The sequence below is a fragment of the Hippichthys cyanospilos genome, chromosome 18 (genome assembly GCF_059441005.1).
Source record: "Hippichthys cyanospilos isolate Australia breed blue-spotted pipefish chromosome 18, RoL_Hcya_1.0, whole genome shotgun sequence".
Taxonomy (NCBI): domain Eukaryota; kingdom Metazoa; phylum Chordata; class Actinopteri; order Syngnathiformes; family Syngnathidae; genus Hippichthys; species Hippichthys cyanospilos.
In genome coordinates this window covers 542806-566431 of record NC_142386.1, presented here as the reverse complement: position 1 = coordinate 566431, position 23626 = coordinate 542806, and the positions used below count along the sequence as shown (strand labels likewise).

Sequence of the window (23626 nt, the reverse complement as noted above, 5' to 3'; positions counted from 1 at the left end):
GTCGTCTGCATGCCTCCGACATCATTCCCAGATTTTCCATTTCCCCCGTCAGGTTTTGCTCTCTCAGGATGAATGTAGGCTTCTCGGTCTATTCAACTAACGAGGAACTCAACAAGCCGGCCGCTCCGCGTAAATCCCGGTCGGTCGGTCGTAGGCGGCTCCGCTGTACAGATAGTGTGTTACTCGAGCTTTCTTCTTTTTTTTCTTTTTTTTTCGCTTTTCTCTACATTTGTGTAAATATGTTGCCATGTTTGGTTCCTCCAAGTTCTTTGCCTTCTTTTCCTTTTTTGTAACGCTGCTCGGGTGCGCTCGTTTGTATTTTTCTTACAAGCTGCTACTTGGAACTTGGTCCTCACCGCTTACCGCTGCCACACTGACCACCATGTTCACGTACAGAGCACTGATCTATTTCCTGTATTCTCTTGAAAGCAAATCCTTGTATTTTCCCGTTCTATGTAAAATACTAAAGAAGATAAGATACTCCACTCCAGGTGTGATGGCTTTTTCTGTTACCGTTACGCACGACGAGGTTTCTCCCTTGTCATCGTCGTGATGTCATTGTTACACGTGGGGCCACTCGTCATGCATAAAACTGAGAGGATGGGACGCAATGACGTCGCTTAAGTTGGCAAAGACGGCTGGGATAGGCAACGGCGAGCCAGTGGCTTATGTGTGGGCGAGCAGCTGAGAAAACGGACGGATATTAAGTTACCTTTTCACTGACGCAAAGTCGTCCAACCTCTTCATCCATTTTTGACTCTCATTTTAAACCGTTCAGGTAGATGTTAGCGGTTGTCACGACAACAGCAAGCTCATATCTAATGAGCTTGATTCGTAAGCGGCTATTTTCAAAAAAACCTGTTGTTTTTTTTCCAACTGCTCCTGTGAGTCAGTAATAACATCTTTCAGCTCAGCGAGCACCCTGTGTTTTATTTGCCGTCTCGGTGGAACTAGCGGGGAAGGTGGTTTTTCTTTTCTTTTTTTTTTTTCCTCCGGCTTGTTTTATTTGAGCTTTGCAGTTTTACAGCCAAGGACAAGTGAGGCATTCTTCATCACGCGGGGCCAGCCGAGCTGCACTTTAAAGGCACCTTTGTCAAGTGTTACCTGTTTGAACCCTGATCAATGGAAGCTTAGCCTCCCCCTCTATCCTCATGATTACACTTTCAAGGCTTTTTTATTTATCTTCTGTCACTCCATGTGTGTGTGTTTGCGCGCGCTCACGCGCGTGTGCGTGTGTGGTCAAAAGAGGCCCAGATGAAGAAAATGAAACTATGACTTCCTAGCCTTTTTGAAACATCCGCCTTATGCCAGGAGGCAGCTACACGGGGCATCCAGTCATCGTACATGTTTAATGAATGCAAGGTCACTTTTTTTTTAAGCAACGCACGTTTGTCAACATGCCCTGTCCTGTAAAAGCTAAGGGGACAAGGTTCAGTTATTATTTATTAGAGTTCAGACAAACCTACCCGAGGTAAAAACAACAAAATATTATTTTTAACTCCCCCCCCCCCACTGGTATTACTTTATTTCTTATTTTTTAAGTTTTAAACAAAGTCCGAAGGATTTTGATGTCACTCATGCACGTGATGTGTTCGCGGTCGCCTCGTAAATTTTAGGCCTTGTCTACACAGACTGCAAACCGGCAGTAAATGTCTCCGTTTTGTCCTGTTTGTTATACAAGGCCGGCTTATTTTTTTTCATCAAAACCGAATGCTCAAAACCTGCGCCAAATTGGAAATTTACCTAGATTTGTACGGTTTCGTGGTTGCGTGTGACCATCTTAAACCGGAGATTTGCGTCATCTCGCTACTTTTTTACCCGCCAAAGACGCAGATACTGGTATCGTCATAGGCGGAAGTTCTTTCTGATTGGATAGAATTTTGCGACACCGCTGCCATCTAGCGACTTGGTATGATTTGAATGAAACTGCACTGTGCCGGATTTGTATAGAAGCCATTTCTCTAAATAAACAACAACAACGAGGGGGAGACCAGTCCTAAAGTCTCACACTTTTCTCAAATAAAAATAGGAAGATTATCAAGAGTTGCCTTGAGATATGAGTGAAATATTTCCATGACCATGCTTTGTGACTGAAAACATAAGTAATATCAATTTCGGGCCACACAACGACAATCTACTAAACAAGCCATTTTTACTTGAATTTTATTTGATTTTTGTTACAGTTCAATGGACAATGTGCTGCTGCTTCTGGTGTGTGCAGCATGGCCCCCTGGGTGAAATATCAGACATCAACAATTCCAAAAAAACGACCCCCTCATCCGCAATTGAGTAAATAAATGACAGCCCCCATGCACAATACGGCCACAATGTGCAGGAATCTTATCGTAGATTATTCGCGACGCTTTTCCAGCCAATACGCTTTCGCACCGAGGACAGGAAGATGTGTCTTCTTGGCACGGAGGAGACGAGGTTTTATAGTCTCGGCTGGAACCGTCACGCCAGCGTGGGCATCTGTAGGAGGCTGATAACCTCCAGCCAACATGTCCGACCGACTTCATCAGCACCGCTCGGCGGGCCCGCGGGAGGAAGTGCGAAGAAAAGGGAAACAAGTCAACAAGAGCACGTGACTCCAAATGTAGCCCGATGAACGGCTGAGCTAGGCCAAAAAAAAAGGACACCGCTATCAACAAATGATTTAAAGTTTATTGTAAGGTAATCTTGCTTCCATCACAGTCCTGCTGTGATTTCTTTTTTAAATCATTTTGCCTCTTGTTTATGCTGTAATTCTAACATCGACCACTAGATGGCATCACTTTTAGTGTCACAATGTAATTAGGATGAAAGATGTGCTAAATTTGTGCGGGCTCTATGCTACCTGTACTTGATAGATGCACTGATGTGTCATGACAAATACGAAGACATTTGTAATTCGATGAATGCAATGTGAGATGATATTCTGTTATGAACGGTTGCAAAATGGTTTAGGGATTTGTCCATGTTATTTTGAGAATGCTATTTCTGTTTTGACAAACGAGCTAAACCAACTGAGAAAAACTGTAATAGACTGCCATTTTTGCTGCGGCAATAGGTGGAGTATTTTCAGCACTTCCTGTTCCCCCTCTTCCACTTTTCTTTTTTATCTTTTATCAGCCGTGACATTTGTCTTAAATGAGACAGCTAATCAGATGGCGGAGAGGGAATTGTTGCAATAAAGGTGTTTATTTGAACGTGGCCTCAGGCTCCTCGCATACTTAGGCTTGATGGCTCCAGAGCAGCCTGCTGGGACTGCTTTAGTTACCATGGCGATGTGGAAAACTTTTCAAAGGGGAACTATAAAACACTAAAAGTTCGCTCACGAAACACAGCTTGGAAAAGACTCATATGTCTAGAAATGATGGATGGATGGATGATGGATGGATGGATGGATGGATGGATGGATGGATGGATGGATGGATGGATGGATGGATGGATGCATGGATGGATGGATGGATGGATGGATGGATGGATGGATGGATGGATGGATGGATGGATGAAGTGTGTGTGTGTGCGTGTGTGTGTGAGAGAGAGAGAGAGAGAGCGAGAGAGAGAGAGAGAGAGAGAGAGAGAGAGAGCGCGAATATAAAAATATTTCAAAAGCTATTTAGGTACAGTTAAAACAATGTTTTCGCTCCCAGCCCAATAAGACTACATCACCCACAATGCACATCTGGCTACCGATCTGCCGGAAAATGTGTTTAAAAAACGTTTAAAAAGTTATACTAAAGTTTGCAGAAATCGTTTCATGAGTTTTTCATTGTGGTTTTGTTTCTGGGGGTAAACTTTAGACTTAAAGTCTTAAAAGTCTTAACGCAACGATTTCGTCAGTTTGACAAGTTGCCGTGATTTAAACATCAATATTCGCTCAGTGTGTAAAACTTAAAACTCACTTTTGGACGGTGGAGTTAGCGATTGATATTTTTTGGAGGCTTGTTGGTAAATAAACATAATGAACCCCAGAGCATCACGGTCATTTGTTTTTAAAAAAACAAACAAACAAACAAACAAACAAACAACGGAGTTTGATGTGCGTGATTGTCACTCTGACCAATAGAGAGCAGCATTGCACTCGACGTGCCCAGTCTGCGTAAAGAGAAGAAGAAAATGAAGACGCATCCTGTTTTGCAGCACGTATTTTAAACAGGGCAGCGAGTTTCAGAATGTTAGACAAGAGAGTAATCTCGCGTTTGAACTCATTTTAGTCAAATTTGCCGATGTTTCAACTTCGTGAAGAAACTTTTTTTTTTGCACAACAATTGACGACATATGAGTTTCAAAGTTTTTTTTCTGACTGAATAGGAATCGACGACGAGAAAGCAATGGTGCTTTTGCGAGACGGAATGTGTCCTGGACTGGATGAAGATTTGCTGCGCCGTTTGCGGGATGCTCACATTAAAACAGGTTCGAACGAGCCCTCCTTACGAAAACTGCCAATTTGAACAAGAGGCGTTTTATGTATCTTCTTGTCCCCACAGTGGAAGATCTGGTCTCGTCGGACATGGAGGACCTCGCACAGAAATGTTCGGCTTCCTATAAGGTATTTGATTATTTTAGAGTTGAAATAGACAATTTGACATTAACGTGGATGGCAAACCAGTGAATTCACGTAGAGGCCGATGAATGAAGCTAGTTTACAAAATGAGTCGTCATGGAGACGTTTGCCAAAGGCAAAGTGTAGATACTCCTTTTCATGTTCAGGAGAAGAAGCTTCTAAAATCCTGCACAATAATACCGCATAATGTGCCTGTGTCCTGGGAGATTTTTTTTTTTTTTTGGGGGGGGGGGGGATTTAACCATGTTACAATGTTGATTTCTCACTCAAGACACCCTCCAAGTGTTATTTTCCTTTATCGATGCATTTCTAAAAATTCTCTTTTTTTGCACTCTAGCAGCAGCCCCTCCCGAGCGGATAAAAATGACTTGTGAGAGCAATCATGACAGTAACAATCCAATAACAAACCATGAGTAAATAGCGTGAGTAAATACACCCCAAAAGCCTGATCTTAGATCTTGCCTTCCTTCCAACATTTACCATTAATTTACCATACAATTACCATGACTTGGATGACCAAAAAACTTTAAAAAAAAACGGACTTTTTTGGCATTTTAACGTAGACCTACCAACAAATGACCGCCTCGTCTACCGCTAGAGAAAAGATTCAAGTAGCAGAGCCTACATTTGAATCGTAAAAGTCATTGGCGATGGGGGTTTTCTAATTGCGGCGGTCATAATTATGATCATGACGGCGATTCATGCAACTTTGCACAGTCGGTGACAAACAAAATCTGAATGCCGCGCGAGGTGTTTCCAAAAAAGTTTGGAAACGCACATACCATCTAACAGCCCTCGTTACGGCTCGAATTCTTGAAAACATGCGAGACCTTTCCCTTTGATATCATTTGCACGCAGAAAAAAAAGGTGAGCTCTTCAGATGAATACATTCTGTTGACCTCTCGGGCAGCCAAGAGGAAACTTCATTTTTGCAAACGAGCCTATCCAGCGAGATTTGTTCTTTCCTGCGTGCAAATCATCAGGCAAGGAGGCTTTTGGGAGAGCCCGGGCTTGTTTGGCGTGGGCGGGGAGAGGTCGCAGCAGGCCAGGGCGAAATTTATCATTTCACCTCCTGTGGTCATTGTCTGTGCGCCCCGTCGCCCACCGAACATTTGATTTAATGGGTAAAAACCAAAAGCTCCTGCGGCGTCTGTCTTTGCCAGTGCTTTCGGGTCCGCCTGACATTATTCTGACCCCGTGCGGCCCCGCGGCGCTTTCTGGGTCCCGCGCCATGACCCGGTCGAGGGCCTCGCATCGTGCCGGTCGTCATACATCACACTTCTTGTAAAGGCGCCGCGCGGCGCCGCCGCCTTGAGATTCCGAGACCTGAAAAGTTGAGCAAATTATGAGGCAGCAACCGTATGGATTATTTTGAAGCCGATTTTGATGATTTGCGGAGTAAAATTCTGACAGGAGATTAACTGGCCCTTGAATTTCAAAATATATTGAATGAAGTCGCGCCATGTTAAACTTTGACAAGTTGTCACCATCTAGGTGAAATTTCAGCTCCCTGGTGTCGTCTTTCAATGTTTTCTCTTTGATTTGAAATGCTCCGGACAAGGGATGAACAAATAAGAAAAAAACGCTTTTTTTCCCCCCAATCAACAGCGCTAATCCACTTCATTGCTGCTACGCTAGCTGCAGAAAGTGATGTGAATTGGGAGCTGCACACACCTCTCACACTGTCTCAAAAGTTGCCTTGTAGCTGTTGATGAGTCCCATCAGAATCAGCTCTCCTTACTACAGCTAATCAGTGGAACTTTGCTTATCTGCAAGGCAAGCTGTCGAGGAAGCTATAAAGTTAAAAAAAAAAACGGACCGGAATTTTGGAATCACATTTTCTTTTAATCAGTGTGTAAATCAAATATGAAAGAAATGTTTTTCAAACCTTGTGTAATTGAGGAAGTGCGATGAGGCAATCCCCGCCCTCCGCAGAAATCCTACTCTTGAACCTCCCGCGCGTTTGACGACGGCGTCGTCAACATATTTCACTCCATGTTAACGCTCTACCTGTTAGCGAAATGGCCGCCAGCCCGCTCGGCTCCTAATGAGCTCTTGCGGGCCAAATCGGTGGGCGCGGCGACGACCTGAGGCTTGCACCCGCTAATGAAACACCTTAAGCCGGGTGCGGGTGCGGGTGCGGGAGCGGGTGCGGGAGCGGGAGCGCCGCCTGTTACTCAGCAATGGCCGGAAGGTGAAATGTCACATTTTGTTGTCTCGGCAGGCTCTGATAGCTATCCGCAGGGTGCTTGTGGCCCAGCACGCCGCCTTCCCCGTTTCCGGTGCCGACCTCTACGACGAGCTGCTCAGCTCCACCGCCATCCTCTCGACGGGAAACCCCGAGTGAGCGGCAATTAAACTGTGTTTAATTGGTTAAATAATCCAATCCAATCCACTTTTATTTATATAGCGCAGGTTCAAGCAACACAAGGGTTTTCAAAGGAAAAATAAAACAATAAATAGGTAAAACAATAAAAACACAATAAAACGGCAAACTCAAGTAAAATCAACATAAATAAATGAATAAAAACAAAGTGGCCCTCATCTTTCTATTTTTCTTTCCGGGGCTCTCGGAAGAGCTTTGACAACCCTGGTGGAAAATCTCTTGTTTGAATTTCACGCTCAAGAAAAGAATCACCCTACTCCAAATTGAAAAAGTGCGCCATCTCGGCTGGCTAATTCCACACCTTGAAATTGACAAATAAATAAGCGACCTGCTACGCAAAAGGTTCAAGGCCCCGTGCTCGAAATTCACTTTTCTAAAAAAAAAAAAAATCCCTTTCTTGTTTAAACTGGAGGACACATGTAAGTCGAACCAGTCATAAGATTTGTTTTTTGTTTTTTTTGTAAGCAGATTCCACTGCACATCTCCCCAATCCATCAAGCGCAGCCGAGTCACGTCGACATGCCTTGAAAAATGTCATTTGCGTGGAGCTCGCCGCGCCGAGCGGGATATGCAGCACCGCGCGTCACGCAAGGGAAGAAGAGGGGAAAAACGCAGTCACTAAAGACTCGCCTTGTCCCATTTGGGCCCTAAAGTGGCGTCTGATGTATCACCCGCATTCATGTTGGCTCCTCCTCGGCTGCTTGCAAAAAAAAAAAAAAAAAGCCTTGAAGGCACTCTGTCAAATGTTTGCAATTCTTTTTAAGCAGAGGATATCTTTCTACAAACCGTCTTGTTTATTTTATATTTTCACGTTAAAGTCAACGTTCCTCAAGCATGTCATAAATGTCGTCCGAGGTGATTGGACGCTTCACGACTGCCCCCTAGTGGTTCACTCGGAAGGCGACGCGCATGCCGCGAGGACATTGGCTTAGGCCGCGCCCCTTTTGTCCTCCGTCACGCGTAGGCGTTTACATTGACCATTGGCGCACGAGGATCACGGTGTGCAAAAACCGCATTTTGCAACATCCCCGCTTCCAACTTCATTTGAAGAAGTCTTTATTCCCCTCATAGAATATAATTATACGCGTTTTACTCTTCATTTTTTTTCCAAATGTTGACTTGCAGTTTATGAGTATTTATTCCATTCGCTGAATATTTTGACTTCTATTATTGTAAATATTAACTTTTATTCAACATTCTTTTGAAAAGTGCAATATCATTGTTGTATTTTATACAACATTTTTTCTTATGAATTATAAAATAAGATAGGGTATCCTAATTCTCACATTACTCTTGTCAAAATTGCCATTTTTTTTCTAATTTAATGATAAAATGAAAAAATATTGAGTGTAACTTGAATCTCCTTCATTCAAGTATCTCCATTTTTTTTCAAAACTTTTTGAACAAAATATTCAACTTTGTTCCGCGAGAATGATGCGAAAACGCTCTGGTTGAAAATATGGGAGGAGGAGGGCACACGCTAATATTCCAATCAAGATGCGAAGGCCGCATGGCACAAACGGAAGCGTCTCCATCTCCCCAAGCATGTTTGACGCTCAAACGACAAAGATGATTGCCGCTGTGCCCCCGCCCCCCCGAGGGCCCCCGCCCCCCCAAGCCCAAGGGCGCCCGCCCCTCCAAGGGCGCCCGCTGGATATTTCACGGCACGTCGGCGGCGCGCAAACGTCCCCCGCGTTTAACCTTCACGCTAAGCGGGGCCGGGGCCGGGGTCGGGGCCCGCGACGGGATTAGCGCTCGCTCGCTCGCTCCCTCGCTCGCTCGCTCGGTGAGGTCAGGCACGTCCTCTCCGCGGCGGCGTAACCTTGGTTCGCCAGCGGCGGCGTAACCTTGGTTCGCCAGCGCGGCATCTCTTCGGCTTTTGTTTTTTGCTTTCTTAGCCGCGGTTGGTAATTGTGCTCAGCTTGGACGCCTTGCTGGATTCGGGCGTGTACACGGGCGAGATCACGGAGCTGGCGGGAGGGCCGGGAAGTGGCAAAACTCAGGTCAGTCGCACAACGCTCCTTTATTCTTCGCTCAATCTGTACTCGGGGGAAGTCTTAGACCATAGGTGTGGAAGTCCAGTCCCGGAGGGCCGGCATCCAGCACGTTTTCCGCTTTTCTTTCCCAAACGCACCCGATTCAAACGATTAGTTCATTAGCAAGCTCCGCGGGAGCTCCGAAATGGTCCCAAACATTTGAATCAGGTGTTTTTGATGGAAAAGGTTTGAAAACATGTAGGATACCGGCCCTCCAGGACTGGACTTCCACACCCGTGTCTTAGACGCCAAACCTGCACCGCATTTATTAGGATTTTTTGGGGGGTGGGTATGAAAAGTTTTCATGTTCTCTTTTTTTTTTTTTTTGCATTTATTTCAAGAACAAGAATGACTAATTATGATTTCTCTGAGTGCACTTTGCTGTTTTTGCTGTAAATCCTTTGAATGTAAAATCTCTCCCTTTTCACAAAATGCTTTTATCTCTCGAATCATCAAACGGCATTAAAAAATGGCTTTTTTTTAAATGAATTTCCTCACAGTATTCGGAGTGTATTTGCCTTGGGCGTATTCACTGTGCTTGTTTTCAGGTGTGTTTGGGTGTAGCGGCACACGTCTCTCACCACCTGAGGCAAAACGTGATCTACGTGGACACCACGGGAGGTCTGACGGCGGGACGCCTCCGCCAAATGCTGCGCGCGCAAACCAGTAGCCACGACGAACAGGTCAGCCGATCCTGAATAGAACAATCGGAAAAAGTAACGTCCATAAAATGAAAGAAAATGGAAAAAAGTTTTTGACATCACTGTACAACGGTTATGTCGTTTTCACTCTCGTCCCCTGCATTCCCTCAGATGTGGGATAATAAACATGCCTGGGGTTGAACCCCTTAGCTGCCTTCGTTTTCGTGTTACACTTATATTACTGTATTGTGTTTCACTTGCGGTGTAACTGTAGAACCGCAGACATGGTGTTACACTTGCGGTGTAACTGTAGAACCGCAGACATGGTGTTAACTAAGTAAGTACAAACAACAGAAGAAAAGAATATTATGAGTGCAGACAGAAGTAGACCAGTGCCTGACAAATTACGAACCAGAAAAAAAAAGTCATTTCGCTCTCTCGCGATGGCAAAAGGTTGGGCAAAAATACACTAACAGAATGACAATTGCTATTTTGCCCGGCTCGAAAAAACGACGGCCCGACGATGACGGAAAGGGGGCGGGGCTACGACGTAGGACGACGAAAGTTCGAAAATTGTTCCTCAAATCAAGCCGCAAAAAGTTTTGAAATATTTGACGTTGGCGTCTGAGTGTTTTCGGAAAAGCTCGGCGTGTTTGTACAGGGATGCCTTTTTATAGCCGCCTTCAGACGAGCGACGCCTCCTAAAGCGCCGATGAAACTCCACCGTCATTTTGTCTGGCAGATGGAAGCCCTGCAGAGGATCGCCGTGCGTCGCGCCTTTGACATCTTCTCCCTTTTCGACTGCCTGTACGATCTCGGCGGCGGCGACGGCGGCGGGCTTCGGCAGGTGCGTGGCGAATGCGACGCCCGCCCCCGACGGGCCGTCAAAAGTTGACGGAAGCGACTCGGGCAGGTAGGCGGCGGCTCCGTCAAGGCGCTCATCGTGGACTCGGTGTCGGCCGTCGTCGCTCCTCTGCTGGGAAGCGGGCGTCGGGAAGGTGAGCGCCGGGGAAAAAAATCAAAAATCAAACATATATTATATATACTGTATATAGATCTACCGTTGGAATACAAGTATATACTATAAAGTCTATCAATATATGAATATTGCTCCCGATGGACTGACTCTAGTCAAGTTCTCAAACGGATCACGAAACGAAAGAACAGAGAAGCTGCTCGGTTTACTCATTTCCAGTTGTATTTTTCCCCGTTCTGTGCAGGCGTGTACTTAATGAGCCAAGTGGGCATCACCCTTAAGACGTTGGCCAAGGATTTCTCATTGGCGGCTCTGGTGAGGAGAAAGGCAAACGCGCACAGGGGTTTTCCATGGCGGCGGGGGCCCCCCGTCGACCGCGACGTTCCGCGGGACCTCAGGCCGAGTCCAATTCAAACCGCCGATCCGGTTGCCAATCCCCCGTTCTCAGGTGACCAATCACGCCACGAGGAGCCAGGACGGCCAGGCGCGGCCGGGCCTGGGCGCCGTCTGGAGTCACGTCCCGAGAACCCGAGTCCTGCTGGAACGACTTCCCGACGCCGCGCTGCGCTCCGCCGCGCTCGTCAAGTCCTCCAGGCGGGTGAGAAGCTTTTTCAATTAGTTTGAAATGATTTTTTTTCAATCCCAAGTCAACGCGCGCCTCGGCCCGCCCTCGTCAGCCGTGCTCGATCCGAGCCGAGTGGGACCTTCGGCGCTGGAGCGGCTCCGATGGCGCCTCGGTAAAGCGGAAACTCCACGCGGCGGATTGACGACGGCAAAGAAAGAATTTTTGTTTTTTTCCACGCAAAATAAAACGTTCTCCAAAATGTTACGAGTTTCCCTGAATATTTTCTTACCACCATATACTTGTTTTTTTTCTTGCAAAAAATCTATAGCGTGTAGTGTATACCCGTCTCAACTCAAGGATGGCGTGTGACGCGGGGGACGGCTTTTGCGTTTTGTCATGGTCAAAGTGCGGGAGTTGAACAAGTCGCCGTCCACGTTGAGTGGGATTGCAAAAAAAAGAATCCGCACCCAATTGTGTACTTTTCAATGGCGCTCCAGTGGTAACGTTCCAGCTCAATTGACGTTATTTGTGTTTTTATTTTCAGCGTCAAATGTTTCAGTTGGCCAAAACTATAAAAGCTTTGGCATTTTCTGTATTTCAGGCACTTTGATGCAATTTCTGGCATTTATCTGTTTCAGACGAACAAAAAGCTTGTACAAACCCTGTAAAAAGGGAAACATTAGTTTTTCTTTTGTCTCTGTTAACTACAGTTGGGTATACGACCTTTACAAAACTAAGTCTTTCTGATGAGTTATTCTTGCGTGCGAAGGAGATTTTTTTTCATTCTTTTATTTTAAAAAGCACACCTTTGCTTCACGCTTGCTCAGACTTCAGCTCATGATTTCAATTGAAAATAAAAAACGACACATTAAAGACGTCACGAAGACTTGATGACTTGAATGACCTCAAGCGATCGCAAGCCTTGAAGGGGTTACCGCGGTGACGGCGTGACCAAAAGAAAGACCAAAGGATGTTTTTCCATTTTTTAAGGAGGCGGCGGTTAGCAAGGGGGGACCACGCGCCTCTTGCGTATGCACTCCCAAATCCAGGCGGGCGTGACCCGCTGCGCCCGCCCACCGCCCTCGTCCGCCCGGGCGTCGCCGGCGGCCAACGCGTGGGTGGCCGAGGCGGCGTCGTAGTCCGCCGCCAGGTCGCCGTCATAGGCCACAAAATAGCGCCGTAGCTTGGCAAAGTCGTCCACGCCGGAGGGCAGGAACAGCTTAACGCCGCTGAAGATGTCCAGAAGGGTCTAATGCGCAAAAGAAGGCTTCTTTTTTTATGGTCGCTATTGATTGGCTATTCATTTAAACGATTTGAATACTCGTGCATTTTTTCACACTATAGTCACTCCTCAAACATGAAAATATTGAATCAATAAATCAATACCAAACAGACTTGCTCAGAAAGGTTCAAAAATAAATCAAGAGGAAGAAACCTTGTCGCCGTGGGGGTGCAGCATTTGCGGGGGAGACGGCGTCGCCGTCACCGCCGTTCCGGCGTGTCCGTTGCTCTGCACGCTTTGGCTTTTCCTCACCTGTGAGGAAAAACAAAAGAAAAATCAACATCCATGCCGAGTTAGTTCCCTTTTTTTTCTTTTTCTATAAAAAGTGCCACGCGTGCGGATTGCTACCTTTTTGGGGGCGGGAGCTTTGACGGCGGGGGAGCCGGCCTCAGATTTGAGCGCCTTGCGTTTGGCCGGGGTGCCGCCACCTGCCGACACGCGGGAGTGAAAATAGAATCCCGACTCCGAGACCTTCTCGCGGAAAACGCCACTTTTCTTTTGTATCGTTCAGGCGGTGAATTTTCAACAACGATGTAACGTTCCATTCAAACTCAGTACTTTTATCGGTTTCTACATTTCAGGTTAACATTTTGCATTCACGCACCCAATCACACCTAAGCGCAATTTAGCGCGTCCGATACATTTGCCCACGCGGGCTCGGGGAAACACGCAAACTTTACGTGAATTGGAACTCGGGTTTCTTAACTGTGAGGCGGAAGTGCTAACCGTTACCCCACCGAGCTGCCAAAAAGCAACCCTTGTTTCAAACGTCCTTATTTTATGATGAACTGTACTGCTTTACGTTCAAAGGAAATATGAAATAATAAATGTAAAATGTGGAACATTATGATCGGAGCGCCGACATCTGCGACGTTTTAACTGAAGAAAAATGATAAAACCTTGTGCTGATGTTTTTCTAAATCGCAGTCGTCATTAATGCGATAAACAAATATTAGACAGCGGTTTTAAAAGTTTATAATGCCCGCACAGACTGCGTCAGAGTGCCACTGCACCACCTAGTGCCGTGGAGGCGCAATTACAATGGACGCGGCAGAAGCAAAGCCTGTTTGCCAGGGTCGTAGCCCCGCCCGGGTATTACACTATTTGCCCAATGAACAGCCCTCTAGCTACCCCGCCCCCTCCAACTCACTCGACTTCTTGGGCGGGGCCGGTCCCGACTCCGGCGGGGGCGGATTCCCGCCGCCGCCGTCTCCTCCCGACTCGCCCCGGTCTCGGCCGGAAGGTCCGGCCGTCACTCGGAAGTCACAGTTCTCCTTGGAGACGCGATACAGCTCCTGGCGGGACGGCGCGAGAACCCGCGTCAAAGGTGGCTCCGACCAGCGCCCGAGCGCCCGCCCGCCGGCGGAGACCACGCACTCTGAGCTGCGGCAGGTCGGTGGCGCTCTTCCAGTCCTTGTCGTCGCGGATGCGCGTCATGCGAGGGAAGCGGATGGAGATGCCGTCGGCCGTGTGCATCTCCGATTTGGAGAACTCGGCGCCCGTGATTTCCCAAATGGGCGCTTGCTGCCATCCCGAGCAAAACGTGCGAAAAAAACACAACGATATCAAAGTGTCAGACCTTTGGCGAGCAAATATGGAAACGGACTTTTTTTGAACCTTGAGTTGGTTTGGATACTGTACATACATACTTTGATTTGCACCTAGAATAGATTTGGATCTTGGGTTTCCATCCTTTTAATTTCCGTGCCATGATTTCATTGTAAAAATAATCATTTGATTTGGAGTTTTCAAACCATGAGATTATCGATCTTTTTACAGTCAAAAACCGACGAGATTTCAACAAACATTTATGCGGATATTTTTACGGTGAACAAAATATTTGGATTTGGACCTTTTAAAAATAACATTTTTGTGGATTAATCACAGGATTGGAATCATTCCAATTGGACTTCTTGCAAAAAGTATATTTATTTTCTTTCTTTGTAAACTACATAACAAACTTATGGTAGCTGAGGGACCGGAACAATTGCTTTTGGATTGGATGACCGAGCCGGAGTAGCAATTATGACTCGTACGACCAAAAAAAAAGAGCGTTTCACGTTTGCCGCACGCTTCTCAGGATGCGACTTACTTCCGGATCGCGGATGAGGAAATCCGGGTAGTAGTTCTTGACGATTTTCAGCCAGCCGGGGATTTTGCCGGGATCCTACGGAAACCACGCGGAATGGAAAAAGGAGCGAGGAGCGAGCTGGCGCGGCGCCCGGCCGACCTTGCTGATTTTGACGACGTCCAGCTCCTTCTGCAGCCGAGCCAGCGTGGCGTCGTCGTAGCCGCCTGAGCACTTGGTGACGGTGCACCACTTCTTGGAGTCCGGGTCGTAGCAGCCCATCAGGAAGCTGGACATGATGCCTCCTACATGTGGGGAGAAACACACCCATCTTCAGCTATTACATTCAGATTTGACTTCCGCGGTGGCGATCAAATACTTTCTACAATGTTAATATCCTTTAACACTTATGGGGGGCGACTCCTCACTGACACGTGACCTACCGGTCTAAATTCATATTCTTTTCCAGGGACCGAAAACTCATTCATTTGCCCGCTATTTTGCTTTTTAATGACGGGATGTCGTCGGCCCTTCCAGATTCCATACGCCGCCAGCCACGTCGATCTTAAGTTAGCTTAGCAATTAGCATGACTTCTGTTCCTCCTTCCTCACCCTCACTTGGTGGAAACAAAGAGTCAAAAACAAAAACGGGACAAAAAACAAACATTTTCCCCAATGTTCACTTTCTATCGGCCCATACCTACAGTTTATGACCTTTCGGCATGAATATATATCACTGAACAACAAGTTTGCGAGAATGACTAACACAGCACCGCATTTTCCGCACTATAAGGCGCACGGGAAAGTAAGGCGCACCCTCAATTAATGACATATTTTAAAACTTTTTCAATCACAATATATTAATACTCAAAGTAATAATAATAACTCTGAACTCTCAACAGCATAATAACTCAACGTCAATATGAGCAACCTTGGTAAACACACAAAAGAAACAGGTAAAGCTAACTTCATCACTTCATTCTCCATCTCAATATTGATCCATCTATAAGGCGCACCTGATCATCAGGCGCACCGTCAGCTTTTGAAAAAAACGAAGGCTTTTGGGTGCGCCTTATAGTGCGGAAAATACGGTACCCGGAAGACTGGGGCACGCCGCTTCGCCCGGCGGATCGGAACAGAATAGCGCGCTGGCATATGCTTTCGAAAAGTCTTCATTAAAATAGTGGCGTATGACAAACCGTGGCTTGGAGCCAACTCGCCGGGAACGTAAACATGGCACTAAAGCTGTCAAGAGGGTAAATGACGTAAGGCTTTGCGGCGGGGAGAAATGACTCTGCGGCACTTGTCCTCATGAATGACACACACGCACGCGCACCGTTAGAGCCTTTCCCGTAAAAAGCGCCCAGCACCACCAGATCGGCCGTGTCGGCCATGGCGCCCTCGTTCAGGTAGTCCTTCTTCACCTTCAGCCAGTGCCGCTTGCCCGGCTCGTACGAGCCCTGCCCCGCGGGCGCGGAAAGGAAACGAACAGGACGATAAGCAAAACGCCGTCGTCGTCGTCGCGACGGAGAGGAAAAGAAAAGTCTGACCTTGACGTCTTTGAGCACCAGGCCTTCCAAACCTTCTCTGATGACTCGAGTAATCATGTCGGCCAGATCTCCCGCACGCTAAAATATGGTACACACGCATGAGCGCACACGGCAGATACTTAGCATGTGAAGAAAGTCTGAGGCGGTCGACGCGCTCGTACCGTCACGTGCTTCATTTCCGAGAAGAGGATCCGGTCGGGCACCTCCACCATGTTGTCGTGCAGGAACTTCCTGCGCTCGCATAACGGCCTGCGGGCCGCAGTCCACATTTTAGTTCAGCTGCTTGCAAGATTTCTTTTCTCAATTTAAAAATAAAAATATTTCAATCTTGACATTTGTCAATTCTCTTTTTTTATTGAGGAAAATGTGAATGTGAAAATGTGAATTCTCTGCCGCCCCTCCAAAAATACTAATCGTACGATAAGACAATACTAATTGTATTATTTAGCCATATACATGAGTCATTCCAGGATTATTTAAATCATACTTTTAAGAACTCATTGTACCTTTTACTTGCATTACAGACCACAAAATGACTGTAATATCTTTCTTTATGAAGAACATTATTATCGTCATCACTATAATGGCTATAATTCCAAACAGAGCATTGTTATACCTTTCAATTCAAAAAAGCAATAATTAAAAAACTAAAATTTAACACGATGCATTTTCATTTTTCACATAAATATCATTTAAAAAAATTGACAAATCAATATAGCGCAGCACTTTTTAATCAAATAACCTTGAAAAATCTGTAGTTGTTAAGCTATTGTGGACATGGGTGAATAGCAGGTGAGCTGAGTGGAAAAATCAAACAAAAATAATGTACGAAAAAACGTGAATAAACAGTGGATCAGTTAGAAAAAAAAGGTCATTTTCAAGATTCACATTGACACGTGCTATTATTTTTTATATCTATGTTTAACGATCTTCTCACCGCTCCATGAGACTGTTGCCGTTGAAGTATATGCAGTCAAAGACAAAGAGACAGACGTTGGCGTCTTGAAAGGCCGCTTTCTGGGGGACGAGAGAGGACCCGCTAACCGTCAGCTGATTTGATGGCGGTTGTAAAACAAGTCGACCTTCTGACCTTGTGCACGCCCAGCGTGCCGAAGGGGAGCGGCTTGCTCGTCTTGGTGTCGATGAGCAGCACCTCAGCGTCCAAAATCATACTGTGGCCCCCGGGGAACGCCTGCGGGATGTAGTCCTTGAAGTGAGCCACCTGCAGACGAGCAAAAGTCATTCTTACGCATTGTGGCGTAGCACCATCTAGTGGCCACACTGTCAAACGAGATAGCCCGGAGTGTTTCCCGCGACATGCCGAGAGAGCGAATGCCCAGACGTCCTTGCGGGAAATGGCCCACCGCGAGCGTCTCTCCGGGCTGCTAATCATACAAGAGCTCCTACTGATTGATCGCGGTATGCGTGCGCGTGTGTCATCGTGAGACTGACTTTGTGCGGCAACACGGGTTTGAGGCTGCGGCTGAAGTAGCTGAAGCTGTCGCCGCTCTTGTGCACCTGCACACGCTCGCCGTCATACTTGATCTCTGAGTACATGCCGTTGGGGCACTTCTTCATGGCGTACTCGATGGATTTGCACGCCTCCGCCTGGAAGGGTGTTATTGAGACAGTGGTGGGTGTTCGTTTTCATTCCAAAAAAGTGGCACATTTGGAATTTTGAGAAAATTACTCTTAGAAGTGTGTTGTTTTTTTGTTTTGTTTTTTGGGGTGGGGGGGGTGAGGAGGGCATGCACAGAAGACAAACAAATAACCTGTTTAAAAAGGGAACCTGAATGTGTTTACATGACGACATAGACTGGTTAAAAAAGGGTCTTTTTCCTGATTCAGAGCTTATTCGGGTTAGTGTGCCTGTTTACATGGCATTTAAAAACAAGATAACTGCCTATATTCAGGCACTAAAAGGGTTAATGACTGAATGTCAAGGCCATAGTTAGCGTAAGGTGTTTCTTAGCACCCTGAATTGGCAACTGAATTGAGATTTCAGGAAATTCAAAACACGGGAGAGTGACATTTTCGACAACGTAACACAATTATACTCCGCGGTCTCCACTTGGCTGCAATAGTCTGTTCTCATCTCATAACTGAGAATATGGGAGAGCTTTGCCAATCGTGACGATGGGTTGCAAAGTTGCAGCATTACACCGGGTGATACCAGATTGGCACAGGACTAAGGGCAGCGAGAAAACATTATGGGCATTGCGCCCAAGCGGAGACCGCGGAGTGCGGCTGACCAACCAGCATTGGCTGCACGGGCGTCATAAGCGAGGCCTCCACGGTCAGCAGCTTCCTAGGCCCCGAGCCGTCCGACGCCTCCTGCTGGTTCCTCAGGACGCGCTCGATCACGTCGCCCAGGTTGCGGGAGGCCTTGAAGGCGTCGTAGGCGTTGGGGTCCACCGCGTCCAGCCTGGCCGCACGAAAGACCGCGGTCGGGGAGAAGGCGAGCGCTCGGCGGACGCGAGAGGACACGCGGCTTACACGTGCTTGGCTCCGGCGTTCATCTTCAGGTCGTGTTTGATGAGGCGAACGACGCCTTTCAGGTCGTTGCCGGTGCACCTAAGGACGAGGCAAGCGGGAACGTAACGACGGGACGTTGGCGACGAGGCGCGAGCGGCGCCGGCGATCTACTTTTTGGCGATGCCCTCTAGCTCGGCCTGCTGCTCGTCCTCCTTAGTGAGCTGTGCCAAGCGGGTGAGCGAGGCGTCCACCTCCTGGATGGTCAGCAGGCTCTTGGCTGAAGGTGGGAAGGCTTCGCTCTCCTCGAAGAACATGCGAACGGTCTCCGACACGTCGCCCTGGTTTGGAGACGCAAGTGAAAGCTTCCCCTCGAAGTTTTCATGCGATCGTTTCAAAGGCCAAAAACAAGAGTGCAAATTGGGGCCTGATGGATTGATCAGCCCCTTCTTAAATTGGATTTTTGAAATTGGCCAATTTTGCCCATTTTTGCAGCTTTGTAAACATATTGACAAGACATAGATTGATGTGATATTCTTGTCGTGACTTTTTTTCACATTTCTGCAGTGCATGAAAGTGGATTCGTTTTCAGTAACTAATCAATGCATTTATCAAAAAATATTTGGGATCGATAATTATTTAGGGATCTCGTTCAAAACATTCAATGCTAACGACATCTTTAGACATCAGAGATCCATGTTTACTGGTTACAAATGATAGCTAGCCCACCAAAAATCCATTTGTACCGTACTTTAACTGTGAATGGGTTCATCTGAAATTGTCGAAAGCCACAAAATGTCACTTTCAACAAGAAAAAGTCTCCAATTTCTGTAGCCCTCCATGCGAGTGGACTATGTCTTTTTTCTAAAATAACAAATTGCAGACATCTGCTTTAACTTCACAAATAACATTTCTGCCAATTTTCTGACTGCCTAAGCCAGTATATGAATCATAATTTGTGTGTTTTCCAAAATGTTGATATGAAACCGTGTCCTGTATTTATTAAAAGGAAGGATATTAAAGGATGTTTTGTCTCGATTCATCACCGATTCGAAGGTAAGTTGCAGCCTCAGTGTGAATGTTTGTCTCTCAGCACCGACAACACAAATAGACGATCGGGGACCTTTTTTTACGCAAAACAGGTATCAACATCGACACAGAAAAGCGAGAACGCTAACATTTCGGATGCGAGGTGTACATATGGACTGTTCTCCAGACCTTTTCCAGATCTCGCACCATGTCGTCTTGGTTGCAACGGAAAATGCGGCTGAAGAGTTTGACGATCTGCTTGTCGTTGAGGTTGTAAACGCTCTTTACCACTCCGGGCAGCAGCAGCTTCACCGTTAAGTACAGGTCGCCATGAAATTTATCTGCATGGGGGGAAGGGGGGGGGGGGGATATCGATTAAACTGCCGCCGAGAGGCACCGGGCCGCTTTTTTCGACGGGTCTCACCTCCGCCGGTGCCCTTGCGCAAGAATTTCTCGATGATCTGCGTCTTGCTGTTATAGCTGTTGTTTTCGGCCACCGTGGCGCACAGCTTGCGGAACTCCCGGAACAGGCAATCTTTGTGGTGCGGGTCGCATAGCTGCGTGGCCAGAGCGCTGCCCTGGTTGGCCTTGGCGGGCGACGACAAGGGCGACGACGAGGACGAGCCCGCCTTGGCCGCTTAGATTGGATGCAGATTTGGAAAAAAATAACAGCAAAAACTCATTGAGGGGCTACTAAAGTTACTTAACGGTTTCTTTTCACTTTGCTTCAGGCATGAGTGTTGACCTTCAAAATGTGATTGTATGTATTCATTTCTTTTGTTGGTTTAGATTTGTGAATTCGACTCAATTCTAAACAATGTTGTGTAGCACTAGCATAAGAAACTAGCATAGATGCTAATGATGCCGCAACGCTTCAAATAAACAAGTGAATGGGGAGTTACCGGTGAAGCCGGAAAACTTTCGAGGCGCGTTTAGCGATGCAAGTGCAGCGTCGGCGCCTGGAGACGTCAACACGGAGGACGCATTCAACTTGGCCGGCGGTGTCTTCTTCTGCGGAGTCGACTTCACCTTGGCCATCAGCTCTGCAAAAACAAATGCACACACTTGATCTGTCCTTTTGGAGAAGGAAGATGATTCAGCCATTTAGCTGTGCCAGCTAGTTAGCTGTGGGAAGTCCGCTCGCTGTACGGAATCAACATTTAACGTCTAAATGTCTGAAAACTATGACCAATTGCCACAGACTACTCACAGACTTTACGCACTTTAAGGCCCATGGGAGTATAAGGCGCACCTTCATTGAATGACCTATTTTAAAACAGTTTTCATACCGCATTATAGGGTGCATAGAATAGAAGCTACAGCAGCCGCTGGGGTTACGTTAGGCTTCCACTGAATGGAGCGGAGCTAAAGAATCTCAAAACAATCAGATCAGTCCAACTTTTCAATCAGAAATTAAGAATACAGACGATTTGTGGAAATTACTTTCTGAAGAATGGGGGGAAAAAAAATACCTTTTATTACCTTAAAAGACTGTTTAGATGAATGCCAAGTCAAATCCAGAGTTAAAAAAATGTATATGATTATGATTCAATTAAATATTAAATTTTTAAATGAAATTGCGCAGGGTGATTGCGTTATTTTATTTGTTCGTCACACAAAAATAAAAACTTGCAGTTTATGCACTGTATTAGGTTTGCCAGATTATAAAGCGCACTGTCAGCTTTTGAGAAATTTGAAAGCTTTTAAGTGCGCATTATAGTGTGTAAAATACGGTACCTGAAGATTTTACAGCACAGATTGTTCTTATTAAAGTAACTTTTACAGAGTATTTCAGGGGATTTAAGATGATTGATTCAACTTTTATGAAGTGTATCCTTACATTTACGAGCGTTGAGGTCTCATTGAAGATAAACAAGGATGCAAGTGTGCGTTAATGGTGGTAATTTTTTTAGATACTTGGCGAGCAGAATAATTTTGAAGATGGTCCTCAGTGTATAAAGTTCGACAAGCACTGACTCGAAAAATGTATTGAGCATACCAGAGACGTGTCGATTGATGAGCTCCTTATCCTCATCCTGCAACTCCTCCCAGCCCTCCAGGTCGGTGATATCCTCGATCTTTTTGGTGGTGGCGCGGGCGCGCTCCAGTTTTTCAAACATGCACTTGACATGGTACCACTCCTTCATCTCGCCGGCCGACTCGCTGAAGGGGTTGGGTACCACCTTGCCGATGCGCACTATTCCTTTGGCGATCTTGTCCTTGCACTTCTTGCAGCCGGCCGTGCCGCGCTTAGCGTACTCCACCAAGAAGCGCTGCTCCGCCATGGTGTCAGGCGCATGTGAGGAGAACAAGAAGGCTCCGCGACGCTGGAGATGGCGGCGGCGCCGATATTCAGGAGGTAGGGCTACAAGACGCGAAAAGAAGGCGCACGCTGGGAAGAGTCGGGGCGCGAGGGGGCGAAAGCAAACAGTCTTCTTGGCAAACAAAATGACACACCTGTGCATCAACACTTTCACTCACAACCTGAGAAGGAAAAAAGGACATGATTAGTGACCGCTTGAGGTGTGATAAATTCCTCAAAAACTAATCCATTATCGAGTACCCGATGCTAGTGTTGTTAGGACGAAATCTCGTAGGATGGGAGAGCATTACAAACCCAGGCATTATGCCATAACTGCCATAGCCCTGGCCCGAGTCTTTGCTACTACTTTTCGGCAGGTTTTTTTTTTTTTAATGCAATAAAATTGCCCCAAAAAACAAATGATGCCACCCTGTTTATTTATGCAGATGCAAGGCAGTAGCAAAGGTCTGTGACGTAACACGCTCTGTCTCAATTCTGCAATTTTCGCATGCTTGGAGCCTACGTATTCATACACAACACAATGCTTTATTTTTTATCCTTCTTGGCCTTTGTTGTGAGCACTGATTTATTTAGATTTTTATTAATGTTTTTCAATTAATAGTCTAGTATATTTTGAATCTTAAGTCATTTGAGACAATAATTTTCTCTGAAAGGAATTGCTTTATAAATGCCTCGACGAAGAATAACACTGACTTATAAGCACCTTCTTGACAAAAACAATGTAGGCTATATTGTATTGTGTTTTTTCAGTGGGCGATGTACAATTGTAAAACAAAAGTAACGAGGCACGACTATAAGACGATTCAAATGTCATTTCTATTGAGTGTGGAATGAGCTAAGTGTTATGTTAAGGTGCTAGCTAAGCTAGCTCGTGTACAGTGTTTTAACCACGTCGCACACGACTCTGCACACGCCCCCACTCATACAAACAGCCTTTTTCCATACAAAACTTAATTATAAACAACCATATGACACCATAAGAGGCGATAGCGACTTTACCTTGCTGATTCTTGGCAAAGTGAAAGGGGGAGGTTTAAATTGAGGCTTTGGCGCATTGTTGTAGCCACTTGAGCTGTCAGGTTTACTGTAGTTACGCTTATGGTTTACTCACTTCCTGTTACAAAGTAAAAGCGAAGAGTCAGTGCGACGTATATCATGTGAATTCACAGGTGAATGATGTCTATGATGTTATAAATGTGTAGCTTTTTATCATCAAAGGGTCAAACATGCTGGAACGCGTGACTATTTTACTGCAAAGTGTACTTCATTATGAATGCATATGTATACTTCTGGTCAGGCTTGCTAGGCAAAAAGTAGCTTGGCAAAGTGAGCACTTCTTTTTAAAGGGCCCCGCACACTCGCGAAATGCACGCTTGTTTGACGCGTGAGTGCGGCAGCCATATTGGACCGGTACACGCAAGAAGGCCTTTGTTGCATTTATTGTTTGTTGTTCTGTTATTTTGTCAACAAGTGATTATTGTATTCATCTTTTCGCGAACAGCGGCTGCTTTGTGCATTTTCAAGTTTCAATTATTTCAAATATTGGAATTGTGTTACGTGGCCTGCGTGCAAATGGAGGGTGGAGGACACCTGTTTTGAAAACTAAGAATCCACAAGTACCGAGTTGTTGTGAAAATATTGGTCGTCAAATCCTGAATCCTGCCTTTTATGTCTCCAGAATACAGTGATTGATGGTTCAGTGCATAGAACAAGTGATATAAAAAGATCCTAAACGTGTATTTTCCATAA

The 23626-nt window shown here is 46.1% G+C and overlaps 2 protein-coding genes across 5 annotated transcripts; one reads left to right on the top strand and one right to left on the bottom strand.

Moving 5' to 3' along the window:
• The first annotated feature begins 4094 nt into the window (after window positions 1-4094).
• rad51d (RAD51 paralog D) lies at window positions 4095-11417 on the top strand. 2 transcript variants are annotated; one of them, XM_088440238.1, is made up of 10 exons: window positions 4095-4398; window positions 4473-4534; window positions 6774-6892; window positions 8857-8938; window positions 9520-9654; window positions 10355-10459; window positions 10526-10610; window positions 10833-10903; window positions 11037-11186; window positions 11266-11417. In XM_088440238.1, the coding sequence occupies exons 1-10, from the start codon at window positions 4317-4319 to the stop codon at window positions 11353-11355; spliced, it is 981 nt and encodes a 326-aa protein (XP_088296364.1). In that variant the 5' UTR covers window positions 4095-4316; the 3' UTR covers window positions 11356-11417. The 2 variants fall into 2 exon arrangements, with proteins under 2 accessions (XP_088296364.1, XP_088296363.1); XM_088440237.1 differs by having other exon boundaries at window positions 11236-11417.
• Window positions 11418-12122: 705 nt separating this feature from the next.
• On the bottom strand, window positions 12123-22991 carry lig3 (ligase III, DNA, ATP-dependent). 3 transcript variants are annotated; one of them, XM_088440232.1, is made up of 21 exons: window positions 22877-22991; window positions 21554-22038; window positions 20457-20597; window positions 19979-20191; window positions 19744-19895; window positions 18700-18866; window positions 18550-18627; window positions 18310-18478; window positions 17506-17661; window positions 17144-17275; window positions 16991-17070; window positions 16215-16302; window positions 16054-16131; window positions 15840-15963; window positions 14666-14808; window positions 14528-14602; window positions 13813-13959; window positions 13586-13730; window positions 12784-12863; window positions 12589-12687; window positions 12123-12402 (listed from the first exon to the last, which is right to left on the bottom strand). In XM_088440232.1, exons 2-21 carry the CDS (start codon window positions 22017-22019, stop codon window positions 12154-12156), a joined length of 2982 nt encoding a protein of 993 aa, XP_088296358.1. In that variant the 5' UTR covers window positions 22020-22038; window positions 22877-22991; the 3' UTR covers window positions 12123-12153. The 3 variants fall into 3 exon arrangements, with proteins under 3 accessions (XP_088296358.1, XP_088296360.1, XP_088296359.1); XM_088440234.1 differs by lacking the exon at window positions 12784-12863; XM_088440233.1 differs by lacking the exon at window positions 17506-17661.
• Between the last annotated feature and the right edge of the window lie 635 nt (window positions 22992-23626).

Coding starts and splice junctions, on each gene's coding strand:
- lig3 (XM_088440232.1), bottom strand. CDS start 22,019: ATGCACAGGTGTGTCATTTTGTTTGCCAAGAAGACTGTTTGCTTTCGC. Junction 17,071..17,143: donor GCACGCTGGGCGTGCACAAG/GTCAGAAGGTCG, acceptor CTCGTCCCCCAG/AAAGCGGCCTTTCAAGACGC. Junction 14,603..14,665: donor ACGTCGTCAAAATCAGCAAG/GTCGGCCGGGCG, acceptor TGGTTTCCGTAG/GATCCCGGCAAAATCCCCGG.
- rad51d (XM_088440237.1), top strand. CDS start 4,317: ATGGTGCTTTTGCGAGACGGAATGTGTCCTGGACTGGATGAAGATTTG. Junction 4,399..4,472: donor GGATGCTCACATTAAAACAG/GTTCGAACGAGC, acceptor TTGTCCCCACAG/TGGAAGATCTGGTCTCGTCG. Junction 4,535..6,773: donor AATGTTCGGCTTCCTATAAG/GTATTTGATTAT, acceptor TTGTCTCGGCAG/GCTCTGATAGCTATCCGCAG.